The sequence below is a fragment of the Arachis stenosperma genome, chromosome 9, assembly GCF_014773155.1.
Source record: "Arachis stenosperma cultivar V10309 chromosome 9, arast.V10309.gnm1.PFL2, whole genome shotgun sequence".
NCBI lineage: Eukaryota > Viridiplantae > Streptophyta > Magnoliopsida > Fabales > Fabaceae > Arachis > Arachis stenosperma.
The window spans coordinates 158,380,566-158,402,088 of NC_080385.1; the positions used below are offsets into that span (position 1 = coordinate 158,380,566).

Below are 21,523 nucleotides of genomic sequence, written 5' to 3' on the forward strand. Positions count from 1 at the left end.
TCGGATCGGATTTCGGATCTACTTTTCATAACCGATCCAATCCAATCTAAATCGCACAATGTGCTATAATATTATTATATTTACAATTATACTTATAACATGTTTAATTTTTTATAGATTGTTATATTATTCATGTATTATTATTATTTAATAAATATTTTATATTCAAAATGTTATTTATTTATTTATTTTAACTAACCTATAATTTTATTTCTATCGTTATGTTATTGTTGGCTTTTTAAGATATTATTGAGGCTTGTTATGTCATTGTTGATTATTTAAAATTTGATGTTGAGACTTGTTATATGTATTTAATTTTTTTAATTTATAAACTGCAAATTCAATCCAATCCAAACCGCTTGAAATTGGATCGGATCATATCGGATTTTTTTTTTTACATCCAATCTAAACTGCACCGTAAATAAAATTTGTGTTCAGATCAAATGAATTTTTGGCTCAAAATCGATTCAAATCGCACCGCAAATACTCTTGTTAAGTATAAGTGAATTAATTAAATAATTACGGCAAATCAATCACAGGGTGCATCTACTTTTATTTGTTTGGTTCGGGAATTAAGGAAAAAGACAAAAGAAAAAAAAAAGAAAAAAATTATGTTGACTACTTATACCTTTTGCCATCTTATTTTGACAAAGTGTGAAAAGGAAAAAAAAGGAGAATTCATGTGCAGACGCAATTACAAGAGACAAAAATACTTTAAATTTTGTTTTGATCGTGCATTATTATTATTGTAGAGTAAAAATGACGATTGTTTTGGCACCATTTATTTGCTACCTAGCTACTATAATATATACTTACATTATTACATTACAAAATTAATATATTTTAATAAATAATTTTTTGCTTATTATAATATAATTATTAAGAGATTCGAGCTCCTTTCTGATCTTAATTTTTTCTTATAAAAAATATTGTAAGTTGTTATACCGCTACATGAAACGTATGTATTATTTTAATTAATAATTTATAATTAGGATTTAATTAGAATAATCCCATGATGTACAATATTTTAATTAAAAACTATTATCCAATATCATGTAATGCCACATTAATCAATAGTAAAAGTAGGGGTGAGCACGGGTAGCGGATATTCAATTATCCGTTCGAATCTAAACTGAACTAATTAAATTAGTTCTGAAATCAACGAGTAATTGGATCTAACTCGAACCAAATTGATGGCCTTTGTTAGTAATTGGTTCGAGTATCAATTCTGGAGTGCAGAATTCGAACCAACCTGCGAATTCGATCATATATTAATTAAATAAAAAAATTAAAAATATATATCGCTTTTCTATTAGACAATAATTATTTACTATTAATATGTTTGGATTTTAATAAATTTAGTTTTTAATGTATTTGGTGTTTAACATATTTGAATTATTTCTATTGATGTTACATGCTTATTGTACTCGTTAGATTTTTAAGATAAAAATTTGTTTTTTTTTATAAATTTTAAAGTTATTGGATACCAAATTACCCGAAGCAAATCAATCCGTTTTTAATCAATTTAATTTGGTTTTGGTATATGTACAAAAAAATTACAAATTCAAACCAAACTGAATTAATTATAATTTGATCAATTTAATTTTAATTTTATTATATACTCGAACCAAACCGACCTGTACTCACTCCTAAGTAAAAGCATTTGTTGCTATTATTAATTAATGGTACGTAGTGTTTTAGGTAACGTAAATGTATATAACCATGTATTTATGCACGAACCTTATTGTTTAGCTAGAAACTTGATAGAAAGGTCCCACGGGAAAAGAGAAAGAAAAATACAATATTATATAAAATAAAATATGAAAGAGACACGAAATCAGATCATCACAATATCTAATTATTATTGATAGGAATCCAAAGAGAACTTTACCGAGTTAAGCCTCAAAGAAATTAATGATATTAACTTCGAAATCGTTCTTGGGAGTTTAATTATACTAATGTTGTTTTTGAGATTAATAAAAAGATATTACCATTAGTTTTTTATTATTTTTTATTAACAATATATTAACGTGATTTGATGATATAGACTGTTAAAAATAATATAAATTATTTTATAATTTAGTCATATATAATAATATAATAATAAATTATTCAATAACATGTAATATATTAATATAGATAATTATATTACATGTCACGATATTATTTATCTATATATTATCTATTATGTCATTATCGTAAATATATTAAATTAGTTTATAACTTTACATTAAATATCGTGTACTAAATTAATTTTTTTATCGATTATTTTCTATTGAGTAAATAATTTCTATATGTGAGATAACCTTTCATTTCTTAAGTAAATTTTTAGAATTGAGTTAAATATTTGGAATTCTATTAAGAGCACTTAATTATATAATTGGATAGGCAAATGAAATCTACCATCTGCAGGGGTGTTATCATGATTAGGTGATCATGATGAATTATATGATTAGATCCTTCTAAATGGCGATCCAGTTACGTGCGTGAGAATTGCGATGGCCAAAGACAGACCCTAATAATAATTAAAACCAAATAAAACCTTTCCCGTACGTACAAATTAATTTTGATCAATCCAACTAATTCCCAATCTTCAAGGATTAATTAAATAAAGCCAAAGAATGAAGATAGGGACAATAAGAATGGGGCCAATCCCAATTAATTTATTAATTAATTAATCATATAACATATGGAATTAGACTTGCTTGTTATATAAGGAGAATGTATCAACCAATATTTTACTTTGCCCAACAAAGAGGTATTGAACTATTGATTGACTTCACAGAATTCAAATTCATGCTCATGCATGCATGAGTTCATCATACATGTACCATACCAAGTGTCATTCTCTTATTATATCTTATTAAACAAAATGGATTACACATTGGTCATATACATTATCTACAGCTACTTATTTTGACTCTACGTACTTAGATTATTCAAACTTCAAAGTCACCTCTTTTTTCTGATAAATGCATTCACATTCATGAGAAGCCAATTTTATTATAAAGAAAATCATATTTGAAGTCCAAGTGCCTGATCAAAACTCATGTTAACTTATGATTAATGTTTCATGGTACCATTAAAAGCCTCTAAATAAATTGAAGTTGATTGGTTTGTGTTCATCAGTAACTTACCTTGGTAAGTTTTTGAGGAACGAAAACTTTCAAATCAGTCATGATCTACGAACCAAATAAAATAGGAAAAGTATAGGTATTATTGGTGAACAATTTGAACAATAGATATATTGGATGTTTATTTTACTAGGTATGCGGATGATTATTTTAATATTAAAATTTAGGTAGATAATTTAGAGGTGTAGTATGTTTTTATTTTATTAGTGGTTATTTATGTTGTTCAAAAAAATTATCGATTACCTAGCATTACCCAATAAAATAATATCTAAAAAAATTTCTGACGTTCAAATCATTAATTGTGTAAGAGGTATAAAAATTAGAAAAATAATAACATATTATTAATAAATAATCATATAATTTTAAAGAATAATAAACACATCCACATCTTATCTTATCTTATATATATAAAAGTCATGTGATGTGGTTAATTAGTAAACCTTGTCAACGGAATTTGGAGAGTTTAATGCGTTTGAAATCATCCCACGAGAGTGGGAAGGCGATAATATGTGGAAGTTTTTAAAAGTCTTGCTGGAAAGTGTTGTTAAATTGCAAGAACAAAGACATGATACAATAAATTCAAACTTGTTATAACCTAATTCAGTGTCTAGAGAATGCAAACTTGCAAAGTCAAGATGGTGGGCACCCTTCTTCAATCATTGCACATTCTCTACACACATCACATTGACAACAATCCTCTTTATTCCCACTATTTATTCACATTTATTTACGTTCAAGCTATATGCTTCTTCCCATATTTTCAAAGACTCGTCTAGTTTCGTATCTTACTTTGCTATTAATCTTAAGCTAATTTATACTTTAGACTTAATTATGACTGGTCAAAATTGGATTTAACGTAATTTAGAGTTTAGACATTATAGTTTCTTTTCTTTGTTTGGTGCAAACATTAGTATGTACTTTGTACTGTATAGTTTAATCACTTCCATTCATGTCATATTGTACTTATTAACTTTAACTTTTGAACTTAAATTACATACGATAAATTCTTAGGCATAAATTAATCTCTCTTACGGAAAACAATTATATTTGAATAATGTAGGGCACTTAAACGTGAGTGGGCTCTCCCTGTCAAGATTAGATTCCAACTGTAGCTCACTATGTTGTGGTGAACTAAAACCTCTTCTTGCTAAGTCACCCTCTGTTACTTATAATCAATATGTTTGAATGTGTTATTTTAAAAATGCTATAGTTTGTAAACAGTGAAATTAACTCGGCCCTAATCTAATTAAGTAGTCTCCTTTTGCTCTCTTTTATGGTCAATATCTTTTTTTTTATATATATATCAGATTTATGGTCAATATCTTATCAGTGAAAAATATCACTGATAAAGCTTGGCTGAGTAACTGGGCCTTTTGGTGTAAACAGTATACAGACTAAAAGTACAATATTAGCCTAATGACTATTGGGCCCAATATTCTACATTTGCTCCATTACTACAGAATGCTACTGCACATCACTCCAGATACGAACAGCTCAATCGAAAGAAAAAGATTGAGGGTTGGTTTGTTACCGGCCCACACACCTGACCAAGGAAAAAAAAAAAAAAAAAGAAAAGGATTCAGTGATTCGATGTTACACTTTCAGTTGTTGTAAGTTTTAACTTGTGAACATTTAGTGTGTTAGTGTGTAATATTTCCTCAAACAAATTATTTTAATCGCTATGCCCATTTGATTTTCTGGAGAGCTTGATTCAAGATGTAAAAATTTCAGGCTTGTATATCAAAATATAATCCAAATTGAAGACCAACAAAACCATGAAACTCTTGAATCAAAACATCTATTAATATATCTATTATCTATTAATATATAATAGGAGAGTAGTAGTTCATTCTTTACTCGACAAGTGGCGCGTTCAGTGATGGACGAGTGTATAAGTTCAATGTTTGACAAGTGACAAAACAATAAAAATCTATAAAATATCTATTAATATATAATAGGAGAGTAGTAGTTCATTCTTTACTCGACAAGTGGCGCGTTCAGTGATGGACGAGTGTATAAGTTCAATGTTTGACAAGTGACAAAACAATAAAAATCTATAAAATAATCAAAATTAAAAGTTCTGTAACATAGAAGAGTATTAGGCGGGAGTTTAATGAAGTTCAAATTCAAAACAATTTGGTTCGAAGCCGGGCAACAGGTGCTGTGAATGTGATCATTACGACGTCGTTGTAACTAGGGGATTTGGACCCTGAGGTTGACGAATTTTTGGTTTCCCAGAATTTTTGTTTGTGCTGCAAAAGGTTTGCAACTTTTTTAATTATAATTTAGATTATAAGTGTGTAATGAGCTTTTGTGCGATTTTTGGTCTCTCTAGCAAAGAGGAACAACAAGAGGAAGAATGAATTTTTGTGATATGAACGTCTTCTGTGAGGTTGAAGCCTGATCTCTATTACGATTGACATCAAAAAATTTTTTTGAAAAACTTTTATGCTCTTTGGAAGTGTTTTGAATTTTATTACTTGATTATGCTAAGTAGTACTACTACTACTATTCTGAAGTTGAATCATTCCAAATTTACTGAATTTAGCTCTGAAGACTTGAACTGTCAAATGGTAACTTGGAAGTTTGGATATTTAGATATACTAATATGTACAACCGTAAATGCATATTATCAAACAACCGTAAGCACAAAGGTTGGGGCCAGGAATCATTGACCAAGAAACTTTCACAGTTGCCTTCATTTAATAGCAAGTCAGGTTCATTTTTCCCATTGCTACAGGCCTAGGGTCTGAGGCTTTTCCCTTCAAACAACACTTTGATCTGTCTGTAGATTCTTTGGGGAATTTAAACAATGTGGTTTTGCCTTTTTTGTGAGTTGTGCAATGTATTCAAATGCATTGCTAATGGAGTTGGCCATTTTTTTTTAACTGGTATTTTGACCCGTTCCTCTACTACAGCTAGCATGAATGTATGCCTTCTATATATGTTGCAATGAAAAGCTGCTGCTACTGCATGATAGGATCCAAAGTGTCATCCTTCAAAGAGGTCCTTTAACTTGCAAGGTACTTAATTGGACTTTAATTTTCTTCATTGCAAGAGGTCTTTTAATTCTTTCAAACCCCTATATTTAGGAGTAAAGATGGAAACATGTAACTAACTTCATCCATTCTAATAAATATCTTTCATTAATAAATCCTCAATTATTCTTTATTTATTTATTTTGTCTGTTAAATCTTTGCTGGCTAATTGGTTTATGAAAACCCCATTAAATTCTTCTAAAAAATTGTGCTGCATATATTATCAGTTAGTTACAACATTATCTCATGTTTGATTTTTGTTCTCCTCAGTCTTGCTTTGTGATACTAGAGCAGCAGTACTTTAGGGATAGAAATTTTGCTTAAATTCTATGTAAACCCACGCAAACTGAAAGAGTTTCATTTCTTAAATAATGTTGTAACTAATTTAAAATATTCTTTTTGTTTTTGCAATAGTACAGGTTCAAACAATTCACATGCTCAAACATGAGGTAGTGCAGTTCTTTGATCTGGTGTTTCTATTCCTTTTATTTTTCTTTTTCTTTTTCCAAGACAAATAAAGCAGCATATCATTCGTGCACCAAGCTAATAAATCATTTTTGCATTTGTAATAGTAATTTATAGAGAAGTTGTCGGCAGAGCAGCTTTCAAAACTGTGTTTCCATTATTTTTGCTTCCTTCACATATATGTTTCTTTTAGTAGTCGTAATCCACACATTTTTAGAGTAATTCACAATTCATACTATTTTTTATTGACTCCAACAATATGAGTAATTATTAAGTTCACTTATATTGCATTATATATAGGATTGTGATGAGTGTCGAATTAATTTCTCTCATGCAATAAGCTAAGTCTTAACGGCAACTCAACTTTTTTGATGCTAAAATGTCACAAACATAAATATTCATGGCTTCTATTTGTGCTACTCTAGACTTAAATATTCATGACCTCCCAACTCTGTTTATATATTTTCTGAAAGTTTATATAATTTTACTTTGGCTTGCTCCTAAATATTGGAAAGTTACATCTTTATTTAAGATATAATATACAGAATATTATCTCAGCTTTCTTATAATTTATTTTTGTTGAAGGCACGAGGAACAGTTGCCACAAGTCGGGTTGAGCAAGGAATCATAGAAGTTGGTGATGATGTTGACATTTTGAGTCTAATGCAGGTATGTTCACACAGGTTTTTCCTGGGTTTTGGCTTTCTTTTGATTCTAATACATTTCTTTTGACCAACTCCAAGTGATCACATTTTGTCTTTATATATCTTTTATTTTCAAATTTAGTGATGTAATGAATTTTTCATAGATGGGCATCAGTATAATCTTTACATGTAGCGGTGGGTCCTAAAACTGAGTTATTCAGTGCAGGGTGCCCCCTTAAAACAACAGTTAATCAAGAATTTGCAATTATATTATTTAGAGGCAGGAACTATAATCCCAAATACTGGCCTGTAATTTTCTCATGCTATGGAAACCATATAAACCTATCTATCCTAGATTGATTAAAACAACAATTGAGGGCCTGGGTATCAAGGAAACAAAAGAGATGAGGAAGAGAGGACTTGCCCTGTTAACCAAAACTCGGTATGCTTGCTCCATTCCCAGAAAATTTTACAATTTATACACACAGAAGAATATTGGAATAAATACCGTTCTGAGAAACTTTGTCCTAACGTTATTTTTGTGTTCTTTATTTTGGCCAATATTATAAAGTAATAATCACAAGGTGAAGTTCGGGGCTCACCTATATTTATAATGAAAGTTGCCTCCCATGTGAGACAAGCTGCTGAACTTCAATTTCTGGTGTTGAAAATGTTAGAAAAACAAGTCTCTTTTTTTTTTTTTTCAATGTCCAAACACGTTTAGTAGAAAATAAATATAGTGGTTATTTGTAGATTAATAAGTGGTGTATGTATGAACTAAGGTCTAACTCAGAATATTTTTTTAATTTAATTTTTAGTTTCTATTTTGGGTGTGTGATATGTATCAGTTAATGACTTAATGTAAAAGATTATAACCTTCATATGATGATAGGCAAAGATCAATCAGAGAACGGCACAAAAGTATATTATGGTTCATAGAAGATAGATGATAACAAAATGGAGAAAGTAAAACATGCTGCAACAGCAGTGAAGGCAAAAATTCTATCAAATGAGGAAGATGACAAAATCCAAGAACTGGCTTCTTCATTTATAGAAAAGCAGGCAGTCTCTTAGCACATAAGGTAATTACAGGGTTTATCAGTACTTGAGTGATATATAATGAGATCCGGATCCTTTAACAAAAATATTTCAAACATATGTGATGATTGGTCAGGGAATAGAAGTGGCAAACCAACCATATCTCCACTTATGAAAAGTTAAGAAAATTTTATTACTTTCAAGTAAAAACATGTGTCCATGATGAGAAATTGCGAGAATTAAAGTATAAACAGTCTTTGGTAGTCTCTGGACAAACAATCCAAGTTAATTTTAGTCTCTGGACAAACAATCCAAGTTAATTTTGACTTCACACAACTGAAAAACATGAAGGAACTCCCACCCAAGCAAAGGTTCCTGCCAAAAATACATAATACGCATTAGAAAGCAATAGGCAGAACCAGTACCAGTACCCCAAGCAAGTGGGAACAGACAGAAAAGAAGTGGAAAGCAAAATAAGCAACTGATATCAAAACGTACAATCTAATTTGAAACAGCTGAGTCATGTTCTAGGTAACAGGATTTCCGTTTCAATTAATCATTCAACATTATGTGTGCATAAAGTCATGAATTCACATTTTGTTCCAACAAGCAATTATCTTACTATGTTTTTTCCCCAATTGTTCAAACAAAGGCAGTCATCAATATTAAAGTATGTGCTAGAACCTACCAAATCAACCATAATTTACATCTACTCCAGTGGAAAGCCATGAATACAGGGTCAAAGTAACAAACTCCTACCATCTTCAACAATAAGTTGAAATTGAGTATATACCCAAAATCACCCCTGAAATTTGCATCATGCCACAAATTAACACCTAAAATTTCAATTAACTGAATCCGATCTCCCAAATTCCAATTGTGTCTGGTGTTAATCCCTTAGTTTATCTCTGTTAACAGCATGTTAAATTGGCACGTTAAGTTGCAACAGTGAACAAATGGAAACAATGTCATTTTGTGGTTGTGCAAATTACATCTCTCCCTACGAAGAGATCATTCACATAAAAACCACTTGACTATTACTCTCCCTCTCCTCCTTGACGCCATTCTAAGCAAACTCTATTGTTGCCACTGTCGCTTAAGTGCCAACTCAGCTGGGTTTAGGGTTTATGGAGATGAACCTGGGGCCAATGCATGTCACAAATCAAAATGTGGAAGTTCAGAATGGGTTAATTGAAATTTCAGGGATCAATTCGAGGCTTGATGTAAATTACAAGTGCCATCTTGGGTATTTAGTCGTTGAAATCAAGCCCAACCAACCATCATTTGCAACTAAAAACACGCATACTCTTCAGTTTTATACAATAATAAAATTAAAATGAAGTCTAGTCAACTTAAAACACATTACACACACAACGCAGGGGGTAAAATATATATATATAACTTAACTGGTTCTTTAGTAGGAGGATCAATCACATCCCCATTCTCCATTCATAGAGCCAGAAAGAACTAAAGAAGATAAGATTAACAGTACGTGCTACAAGCATGAAACTTTTCTGTCTGTGCACCCAATGTGAACAAAAATTATGGTCCTATGGTAACAGCAAACCAATTTAATCCACAAAGAGACACCTACGAAACTAACATTCTCTAATCCTAATCAAGTAAAAGCGTGAACAATCCCATAACCCTAATGAATCGGAACGCGTGAATATTGATAACGAGAGCAATTAATCAATCAGGAATGAGGAATGAATCCGAAAACCCTAGATCATGGAGAAGCAGAAACCTGGAACGAATCAGGCATTGGCGGTTTTAGGGATGACGGGAAAGGCGGCGCCCTTGGATTGGGAGTGGTTAAGGGAGGCTCGTTCCTTGATCTTCTGCATCTGAAGCATGCGCTCCATGAGGAGCTCGTACTGGCACTTCTCGTAGGAGTGACGCTCGTTCTCACACTTCCATGGAAGGTAGAGCTCGGCCTGGCGGCACTTGTTGAGAGGTATGAGGAGGTGTGCGCACTGGTCCCTGTATGCAAGGGGAACCTTGGCTTCCACCATCTCCTCTTGCGTCGCTATCATCTTCTTCGATGAACCGGGAACCTCCATCTCTCACTTTCACTACTTCTCTTTGTAACACACGCTGCTCGGTATCTGCGCTTCCTCCCTTATATTGTCTTCACTGAGTTTTGATAATAAAAGAAAATTTTGTATTGAAAATTCTCGCTTATTAAAATGAAGATTTCACTCTCCTTTCTAATAATGTCACTCTAAATATTTTTTTTTTTTTACATTGAATATTACATGAATTTGTGAAAAAAAGAATTACATTATCAAAATTAGAGTGACAATATCCATCATCATGTCTTATTTTAAACCATTACAACAATCTTAAATCGACATCTAAATGTTTATTCTAGATTGCCCGTCAATAAATTTTTAGTAGCAAATTTAAGACTAATGATTTAAATTAGAATTTAAAATTTTTAATATTGGATATTTAATCTTTTAAATTTCAAAATGCACAAAAAATCTTTAACATTTATTTTCGTTAGATTTTTTTAATTTGATTCATGTAATCGAAATGAATATTTTGGATTTAAAAAATATCAAAGATTATTTTGAAAAAATTTTATTACTTAAAAATTATTTTGTATTTCACTCTCTAATTTGATTATTTTAAAAAAATTTTATTATTTAAAAATTATTTTATACTTCACTCTCTAAATCAAATTAGATGAAAATTGTATTGTTTGACAGAGATAAACATAGAGCCGTTAAAATGGGTTAAATTTATCGGGTCAGCCCATTTACCTATTTAAATTGATGGGTTTTATCTCTAAAATTAAGCTCGCTTAAATTTCGGACTAAACGGGTTGAGTTCGATTAACCCGGAAAAAATGATGGGTTAAACGGGCTAGCCCATGGACTAAACGGATGGCTTGTTTATTTTTTTTTACATTTTTTTCAAAAAAAGCAACACTTTAGGTTGATATTTCCCTCTATCCGATCCGAAAATTTGACCCATCAACTAAAAAAATACTATTTTTTAAAGGTTTTGATCTAAAAGTGGTATTTTTCGTTAAAATATTTTTCAAAAAATAAAATAAAGTGATAAACGGGCTGGCCTGTTTAACCTATCGGACTGACTATAAATGGTCCGGGTTAAAAAATGCTAGCCCGCAAATAAAGCGGACTTAAATGAACCAACCCATTTAACCCACGGGCTTAACGGGTTGGGCTTAAACGACGCGGACTAACCCGCTTGACAGCCTAGATAAACATTAAAAATTGTTTGGTATAATTTGAAACCTCATAATTAAAGTGTCTAGTTTTAAAAATTTTAGGGACTAATTTAAATAAATTATTTTAATTTAAATAGAAAAATTTGCTAATACCTGTGTTAAAAGTTAAAAATTTCATAAAAAAATTTATTAGAAATTCTAAAATAGATAATCTTTTATATTTTAATATATTAAATATATAAAAAATTTAAAGATTATATTTTCAATTATTTTTTGTCGAACATTTTTTTTATAATATTTTTAGCAGAAAAATACTAGAGAGTCATCATGATTTATTATTTTTAGTTATTATTTAGTCATCAATTCAATTCTTTTAGTTTGATTTTTTTAATTTAGTAATCTAATAACATACTTTATCTTATACTTTTAAACATTAATAATTAATTAATGTCTAAAAATAATAAATTTTAATCATCTTTTAGCATACTTCTTCTTAGCATCTCCCTTAAAGCACAAATTGGTAAACTCTATTTTTAAATAAGAAATGTTAGGGAACTATTTAAATTTATTGTTTTTAACCATTATTTAACTATCAAGATCAATTATTTTAATCTAATAATTCAATAATATATTTTATCTTATCATTTTAAATATTAATGATTAATTAATGGTAAAAACAATAAATTTTAATAACAATCTAATATTTATTTTTTTAAATATGTCCTTAAATCACAAGGGAGCCACTCAGATAAAGACACCTAAAACGTCTTTTTTAAAGATGTTTTACAGTAATTAAAATTTAACATATATAATTGATTAAATCATGTTATTTTTGTCAAACTTAGGCTAGACAAATTGATTTAACCGAAAAAATGGTGAATCAAATTTTAAACTGGTCTAAATTAATATTATTTTTCTATAAAAAATGACTACAATATCCTTATTATAGAGAATGATTAAAATATTCTTATTATATATTAATTTTAAAAATTCTAAATCCTAACCCTACGATAGAAAAGTAAATGACTAAAATTTAGGATTCTCAAAATTAATATATATAATAGAAGTATTTTAGTCATTTTCTATAATATGGTATTGTAGTCATTTTTTATAAAAATAATATTAATTTAGACCAGTTCAAGACTACAAAAAAACACGTCTATTGCCACGCTTTTAAAGCGTGGCAAAATGCTGAAAAAAGCTTGGCGAAGCCACGCTTTTCGCCACGTTTTTTGAGCTACCGCCACGTTTTTGAAAGGGTGGCCTCTGTAAGCATGGCGGTTGTTCTATCACCACGCTTTTTAGTGACCTATCGCAACGCTTTTTCTTTTGCCACGCTTTTTACAAATGGCCACCCGTTAAAGCATGGCCGTATGCAGTAGATATGACCACACTTTTGAAACGTGGCAATAGAGAGATATGACTACGCTTTTGAAACGTGGCCATAGCCAAAGATACAGCCTTATAAAATAAAAAAAAAAAGATCCTTTTTCTGATTTTTACCTCCATCGATACAAAATATAAATTTTTCAGTTTTTTTTTTTTTACGAAACTTATAAATATAGTGTGCAATTTTTATTACAAGACAAATCAAATAATAATTAATGACATATAATTTTTGCTATAATTGTTTTATACATTAAAAAACTAATACTCAAATATAAAATAAATCTCGAGTTCAAATTCCAAAACTAAAACGTAAAGAAAAATACAAAAACAATACAACTTAAATCTTAAGTCCTTTGCTTTTTCTCCTCCCTCTAGCCCTCTTAAACTTCCTTCCCTCTGATCATACATAATTGTTTCGGAAACATTTGTGAACTTTTTCACCTGCAAAAGATGGCAAAAACAGATACAAATATTTAAGTTTGTTATAAGCTACCATCTCTCCTATGTTCTCTATTATTTTTATATATGGCTTCAACAGGTGTAGGTTCAGAATTATCAACCAATAAGACAAAGTATATATCAATTGGAGTGTGTCAATTTTTGTTAGCATGTGGAGAGGATCCACAAAGGACTAATGAAGAGAGTAATGTCGCATCTTTCAACATTCAAAAATCAGAGCAGCGATATTAAAAATGTTTTTCTAAAGTTTTTCTTTGATGCACTGGTGTTTGATAAAAAAGAATTTATTGTTATACCCGCCCTTGAAATTTATTGTTATACCAGCCCTTGAAATTTGAGAGAACACAAAAGAGAGGTGTTATCTTCCAACTAACATTGACACAACTATGATTTATACAGCTTGGTTCTTGATTATAAAAACAAAGTTTTCATCCAACATATATCAAGCACAAATGAAAAGCTTAATAGAAAATAACTTCAGCAAATTGAAAAAGAAGTATAAATTATAGTCACATTCAGTTTTTATAAATTTTAATCAAGTCACATTGGAAAATCCAAGAGTAACATGCATTGATCTTCATCTGTAATGCCAAGTCTCCATCTTGTTCTTTGTTCAAATAACCAAAAAGTCACAATGAAAAAAATAATACTACTAAAAGATTCGCCTAGTGAAAGCAATAGCTTGAAGAGTGAATGAGTTGATGGCTTGCTTACATATGGGGGCTGAGATGAACCAGTTTGGCTTCGTTAATATCATTACTCAAGCTTGAGAGGTAGCAGTGACAGAGATATGCTTGATATGCTTAATTTGTGGCCAATCGTTGCCGGTTTCCTCTTGACATCTTGGCAGCAACAGCAGGCAGTTGTCAACCCATAACGACCTTAGAGAAGTGAGCTTGCTCATACTTAACTAACTTTTTAATAATAATAGTAAGTTAGTAACCAAATTAAACAAGAATAATGAAAAATATAGTCCAACATTTGAAAGAAATAAACAAAAGTGAAAAAAAGATGAATAAATAGAAATGTGGGTTTAAAATTCTTACACCATCTGAGGCAACAACAACAAACTGATCTTTGTCAGTATGCAGCCGGTGAGAAAATTCAGGTATGGAAATCACACCATACTCCTTCAAGCAGAAATCTCTGAATGCTCTAGCCATCGCTAATCCCGGTGCGTCATCAAAAGGCAACCATACCCTTGGCACCTCAGGCTCATCTTGCAAAGCAAACACCCTTCCCTTGCACCGTTTAATTCTTTCTGCTTCTCCTATGAGAATTTAAAACCAAATTGAAATGGGTTAACATAGAGCAAAAATCACACATGGAACAAAGAGATTGGATGAATTCTGATGCAAATAATAATAGCAAATACAACACAGAACAATCAAACTGCAAAAGTAGTGTTGAAACTTTATGTTCATATGAGGTCACTCTATTTCTAAAATCATACATGCCGAGATGTAGAAGGCATATATAGTAAGCTGCTTCCTTCCAGAGATTTTTCAGAAAGTAACATTTTGTGACAATAGAATTGCCTAAACCAGCCAAAATAAGAATTCAATACAAAGTGGAAATAAGAATTGAAGGAATGAAAAACCTGCTTACCTGGCAATATCCATAAGGAGGAGTCCCAGCAATATCTGCACATTCTGAGTACTCCACAGAAACAAAAAACAGGATATGGCACACCTTTACCTAAATTTTAATCATCATTTGCAAAAGAAAAAGAAAAGATAAGCAAACTAAGGTAATTCACTGAGATTGGTATAAAACAAGACATTAAGCCCCGTTCCACCAAAACGAAGGTAAAGAAACTAAGTGCTTAATAAAAGATTCTAATGCTGACAAAAATATTAAAGACAATTTAGTATTTGTGTTGGTCAAATAATGACAAAAAATATTAAAAATCACTGTCCTCCAAGAGTTTTTCTTATATAATATATAGTAATTTTGATATTTTAATAAACTAAATCAAATCAATATATTAAAAAAGAAACACCGCAACAGGATCATGCAAACGCTAGTATCATTAATGAATATGTAACCATTAACTACTATACACTATTAATCATTACCAAAATTTGCAGCTCAAAACCTCTACCTCACCTAGATTGATACAGTAATAGTATATACGCCATTTTAAGCTCTCTCATTCAGCAGCAGCATCACTATCAGGAAATATTGCATTGGCCGGAGCTTCATCGGTTCTGAATCTCTGTTCTTCCAGTTTTTTTTCCTCTTGTCCTCTCGCTCCATCTGTTCGACTACGGCCTTGGCTTTTTCGAATCTTGAGTTAACCACTTCCCAAGAAACAAGTTTATCCATGAACATCGAATCATCGATATATAATCCGGCCGCCGACTCTGCAAGGATAACACAAGCCATTTACATTTAGCATGGAACAAGGCTCAGTTTTCAATTGAATGCTTTGAAGAAAACATGTTACCTGAAAATCAATGTAGTAAGCATGCTGAACAAAGAAGAAACATTAGAGTCAGAAGATATGCATGTTCAAATTGTTTCCTCAATTCAAATCAACAACAAAAACAAATCTGAACAATACCTCCGAAACATCGATGGTAAGAAGCGGCTGCAAGAAATTAAAATAATGTAATCTCATCAGGATTTGCTCACAGTAATGTCTCGAGAAAAAAGATTACAAAAGAATCCTAAGTAGTCTGTAAACCTTATCACATACATAATAATAGCCCCAAATAAGGGGGTTCACGGCATTGGGACTCTTCACCACGACTAGCTTTTTATCCTCATCGGATCGAAGAGGATTTACCGCATTTCCAACATCAAGTCTGGTGTCTTTGTCTATAATATCATAAAAAAAAATATGGAAAGCAAGGGAAAAGGGTGCTTGATAAGTTGGATATACCACAAAAAGCAGAAATGGAAATAAATCCCGAAAATGGGAAACTGTGGTGAGACTGTGAGAAGGATAATTACTCACATGCAAACCAAACCCATCCTGAACCAAACTGTGTTTGAGCAGCAGTCTTGAACTCATTAACAAATCCTTCGAAAGAACCAAAGTCTCGATCAATCAGTTTTAGAAGATCCTCTGATGGTTTTTCACCACCACCGCCAGGTTTCATGGACTCCCAGAAGAAATCATGATTCCACACCTGCAACAAGTAGAACAAGATTAATTTGCTAATGCTTAATTTAAATGCAAGAAAAGCAACCAAATGACTATTGTTCAGTACACCATGGAACCATCTCGTAGTCATAGATGCTAATATGCTACCATGAATTTAAGAAAACTAATTTCATGTATTACATTCTTAAACCGTCATTATGAAATTCCATTCCATATTCGGCGTAGCAGGGCTCCCCAACCGGACCATTTCACCACAAAGAAATCACTCATTTAGATTTTTGAAGATTAAAAAAAAAAGCAAATACTCATCGAAACCAAACCGTACCATCACTCCGATTCTTCACAACAGGTGATTCAGCAGCTAGGGTTCCTGAATTCGACCCCTTCGGAGGTTTATCTGAACTCTTCATGACGCCGCGCTGCGACTCAGTTTCGCAAGGCGATTCGCAAGCTCGTTCTTCTCCACCTTCGCCGCCTTCTGAATCCTTCTCTTTCGGGAGAAGCTCCGGCGCTCCCTCCGTGAAAGACGGTGAGCGCCAAGGGAGTCACCATCAAATCCTCAAATCCTCAAAATGGCGCAGCGAGGGGAGGTTGTCAAAATTTCTCGCTCTATTGACCATATAGGACTTGAAATTGAAAGCGGGTTTCTCGCTCTCTTTATTTTCATCTTTGCCCTTGAGGACATGTTCTTTGGCAAGCACCGCGGAGACCGAGAACGAAGGAAGGAAAAAATCGATTCCCTTTTTGTGGCTTCTTTGTGGTAATTGAAGAAATGGGGAGTTTTGTGAGTGTGTGGAACAGATGAAAAGTTGGGGATCTGGATCTGCTGCCTTGGTGGAACAGGAAACTTGTGTTGAGGTTCACGGAACTCATAATTGGTTGCTGCGATTTACTGTGTTTCTGCGTGGTGCTAGTTAGTTGTTATTAGTATGGGGAGATTTGATTTTCTGGTGTTAGATTGAATTAGAAAGCTTTGGAATTGGGTTTCGGTGGTGGAAGGAATGGGAGTGGTGTCTATTTTGGATTCATGAGGTCAGTGAATTGGATCGATGAGAGTAACGGTGTAAGAGTTGAGAGTGAGAGAGTCTCGATGAAGGGTTGGGGATCTGTTGGCAAAGTTTTAGGTTAGGATTCAGGAGTGTGCACGGTTCGGTCCGGTCCGAGTATTCGATCCGGTTTCGAACACTTTAGGACCTAATTTGGTGTGATTTCATCGGGTCTATAATTGGGTAAGGGTCTCAAAAATAGACTCGATCATTATTTTAGGTCACCCGAAGTCGGCCCGATGGCCCGATCATCATACACAAATAATATTTTTAGTTATTAGTGATGGATGATGGCTATTCTTATGTGGAATTTAAATATTGTAAACTTTAATATTTTGTGTTATTAGTTATTATAAAACTATAAGTTAATGTTTTATGTTTAAAATGCATAAGATTTTAGACTAATGCATAATATTGTATTATTTGTATTGATTTAAATATTTGGTGTTATTATACAATATTAGTATTGATTATGATTATGCTTTAATTTTAGAGAAGAGTCGGTTCTTGTTTTTCTAAGTAAATTTTACCATGTCAAATAATAGTTGGAATCTTGAAAATTTGGATATTTTCACATGTTAGCTTATAAGAAGGTATCAAGATAATGTAATGTTAATGAACCGATTTTCACTCGGTTTTTACTCGGAATAATCGTGGCCCGAAAGTGTATAGGTTTCATCGGGTCTAGGGCCGGGTTCGGGTCGAATAAATAGGCCCGGTATATATTTCGGTTCGGGTTTGGGCCACATCAAACCCGGTTTCACCCGGCCCATGCACACCCCTATTTAGGGGTTATTGGGTTTAGGGCGGGTTATTAGGTTTTTTTTTAACCTTTTGGCCATGCTTTTAAAGTGTGCCAAAAGAGTATCAGGATATGGCCACGCTTTACAAACGCTACTGTAGTGAAACCCTGTTGCCACGCTTTCAAAACATCCCTTTTTTGTCTATGGCCACGCTTTTGAAATGTGGCAGAAAAAAAACGTGGTCGTATCTCTATTCAACTGCCACCCTTAAAAAGCGTGGCCATTGACCCAAAAGCGTGGCGAAAAAACGTGGCTGAATCTCTATTCAATTGCCACCCTCACAAAAGCGTGGCCATTGACCACTTTTTGCCACGCTTTAAAAGCGTGGCAAAAAAAGCATGGCCATAAGCCTTTTTTTCTTGTAGTGAGATTCACCATTTTTCAATCAAATCAATTTGTCTAGTCTAATTTTAGCAAAAATAATACAATTTAATCGATTATATATGTTAAATTTTAATTATTAAAAAACACCTTTATAAAAAGACATTTTTTGCGTTTTTATCTGAGTGGCTCCCAAATCACAATATAGCTATTAGGTACTTTAAACAATAGGAAGGTTTTCACATGTACCACATTACTTTTTTGGTACACTGATATTTCATTCTTTTTTAGCATCAAGATATATAATAAAATAATTAGAAGAAAAAGATTGAATAGAAATATATTGAGTAGTTTTGTTTGGTATTAACTTCAAAAAAGGAGTTTAGAAATATTTTTGAATTATAACGTATGTCCCTTTCATCTATTCTAAATAGTTTTTGGAATCCACCATCCATTGGTACTTTTAAGATTAATTATGATGTTAGTTATTTTGGTTCGGGTGATAGTGTTGGTTTTACTTGTGTTATTAGAGATTGTAATGGGAGTTGGCAAATGGGGTGTTTGGAAATGATTGAGAGTAATAGTATTCTTCAAGGAGAATTGTTTGCTATTTGGAGAGGATATTTCTTAGCTTGGGATGTGGGTCAACGAGATGTTATTTGTGAGATGGATTGTGTGGAAACATTTAATCTTGTTACTCAATATGGTTTTGGGTTTATTGATCCATTGGTGCTCAAAATAAGAGATATCATGCATTGGAGTTGGCGTGTTGACTTTCGTTTAATTATGAGAGATGCAAACACGGTAGCAGATACTATGACAAAAATAGCGATGAAGTTACAACTTTTGCATGTGGAGCTTCTTTCACCTTGGAAAGAGTTAAAGATGATCTTAAACGGGACTATCCCTCTATTTAAGCAATTTTTTTTTTGTACATAAGCAATTTGTTTTTCTTTGTTTAATTTATTTCGGCCACCAAAAAAATATTGAGTAGTTTTGCTTTTTTGGAGAGCACCATAAAACAGAGACAAGTTGTTTCCTTAGCCCACAAAAAGAGGAAGAAAATTACTATTTTGCACTTGTGTTGTGTTGTTTCCTTTTGATACACCTTTTACTTTTCTTTTCTTTTTCCTAACCAATTTTTATTGATCATTTTATCTCTCTGTTAGTTTTTTTTTCTCCTTTTCGTTCCTCCAAAACAGATAACTTCATTTGGCACGATGTACTTTATTTGTCTATTTATTTTACAGGATTATTATTATTATTATTATTATTATTATTATTATTATTATATGAGATAATACTATTTTGTAATTTAGTTTTGTTTCTCTTGTACATATATAGTACTTACTTAATTCAATTTTTTCCATTGTATAATATTAATTGTTTTAAATATTAATCTATTTTTATTAAGTTATTTAAAAAAGAGATAAAATTAAAAGAAATAAAAAAGGGTAAAAAGACCATTTTAATATTAGTATAAGTTAAATTTAATTGCTCAAGTAAGTATTACTATAATAATATTAATAAAAATTTGTGCAAGAACAATATTACTTATATTTTAATTTTATCAACTAAACTCATTTTAAAGTATAAGTATTAAATTTATTGTGCTAAATTTTTAAGGATAATATAGAATTTACAATAAATTAATTTTATCTGATATTCATTAATTAAAGAAATAAATTTATTAAAATATTTTTTAATTAATTAATTAATGATAAGTCTTAGGAAAAAAACTAATCTCATCATTCTTGTTAATTAAATTATGATATAGGATAGTGGTATGGATAATTTTAAGGGTAGGACTTGTCAAGAAATAACTTAGAAATTGACAATATTAGATAAGTAATAAAAAGTTGATAGAAAAAATAAATAATAAATTTTGTGCATCATTAATATTATTGGTAAAAAATATTTATTAAAAAAATTAAAATATTAAATCATTAATGAACATTTTTAGCTGAAAGACATCTATAGTCAAATTAAAAAAAAAAAGCTAGAATTATAGACTCGTGAATTTTGTCAAGCTATAATGAATTAATTTTTTTGTATATAAGAAACCATTTAATAAAAAATTAAAATTAATATTAAATCTATTTTTGTTTAATTATATTAACTAATTGCTTACACTTGTAAGTTAAGGATATCTACTTATGCTACTTATAATTGATTAAATAAAAAATTTTAGAATCATAATTGTACTAAATTAATATTATTTTATTTAAGTCTTTTCTCCTATTTTGTTTTATGATAAAATTTAGTTTAACATTTTAAAAAATAATGATCATTCTTATCAAAGAAACAAATGAACACATATGAAATTTTTTGTTGTGATTTTTTAGAATTTATTTAGAATAATCATCTTTTAATTTAGATTTTAATAAATATTATTATTAATATTTTTTTCATACCTTATGATAATTAAAAAAAGTAAATGAAACAAAAAGGATCTTAATATTAGTAAATTAAAGATGGACCAAGAAAATATTGAATAGAAAAAAATATGTCAACTTCACTATTAAAAATGTATGTGCAATATTTTTTACTTATATTATGTGTTAATTTTTCAAGATAATAATATTTAGGTTCACCTTTAATATATTATAAATAAGTAGATAAACAAATGCAAAGAAACAGAAAATTTAAAAAGAATAAGAAAAAATATTTTTAATTATAGAAATATATTTAACATTTATCACCAGTTTTTTTTCTTTTATTTTTCTTTGTTTTTCTTATTTAAAATAATATAGTAAAAGACAAATCTCAATCAGATATTATAAAAATATTTTTAAAGCAAAATTTTCATGCTATATTAAATACTATTATATAAAAAAGAACTAAAAAAGTCATTATATGTAAGGCAAGTAAGATT

General features: G+C 30.8%; 1 protein-coding gene and 1 pseudogene across 1 annotated transcript; both read right to left on the bottom strand.

The window, feature by feature from the left end:
• Window positions 1-8,300: 8,300 nt before the first annotated feature.
• Window positions 8,301-10,472, bottom strand: LOC130947828 (NADH dehydrogenase [ubiquinone] 1 beta subcomplex subunit 7). The gene is made up of 2 exons (XM_057876550.1): window positions 10,067-10,472; window positions 8,301-8,694 (listed from the first exon to the last, which is right to left on the bottom strand). Exon 1 carries the CDS (start codon window positions 10,380-10,382, stop codon window positions 10,077-10,079), a length of 306 nt encoding a protein of 101 aa, XP_057732533.1. The 5' UTR covers window positions 10,383-10,472; the 3' UTR covers window positions 8,301-8,694; window positions 10,067-10,076.
• Window positions 10,473-13,128: 2,656 nt separating this feature from the next.
• On the bottom strand, window positions 13,129-17,568 carry LOC130947696 (superoxide dismutase [Fe], chloroplastic-like; annotated as a pseudogene).
• Window positions 17,569-21,523: the final 3,955 nt, after the last annotated feature.

Coding starts and splice junctions, on each gene's coding strand:
- LOC130947828 (XM_057876550.1), bottom strand. CDS start 10,382: ATGGAGGTTCCCGGTTCATCGAAGAAGATGATAGCGACGCAAGAGGAG.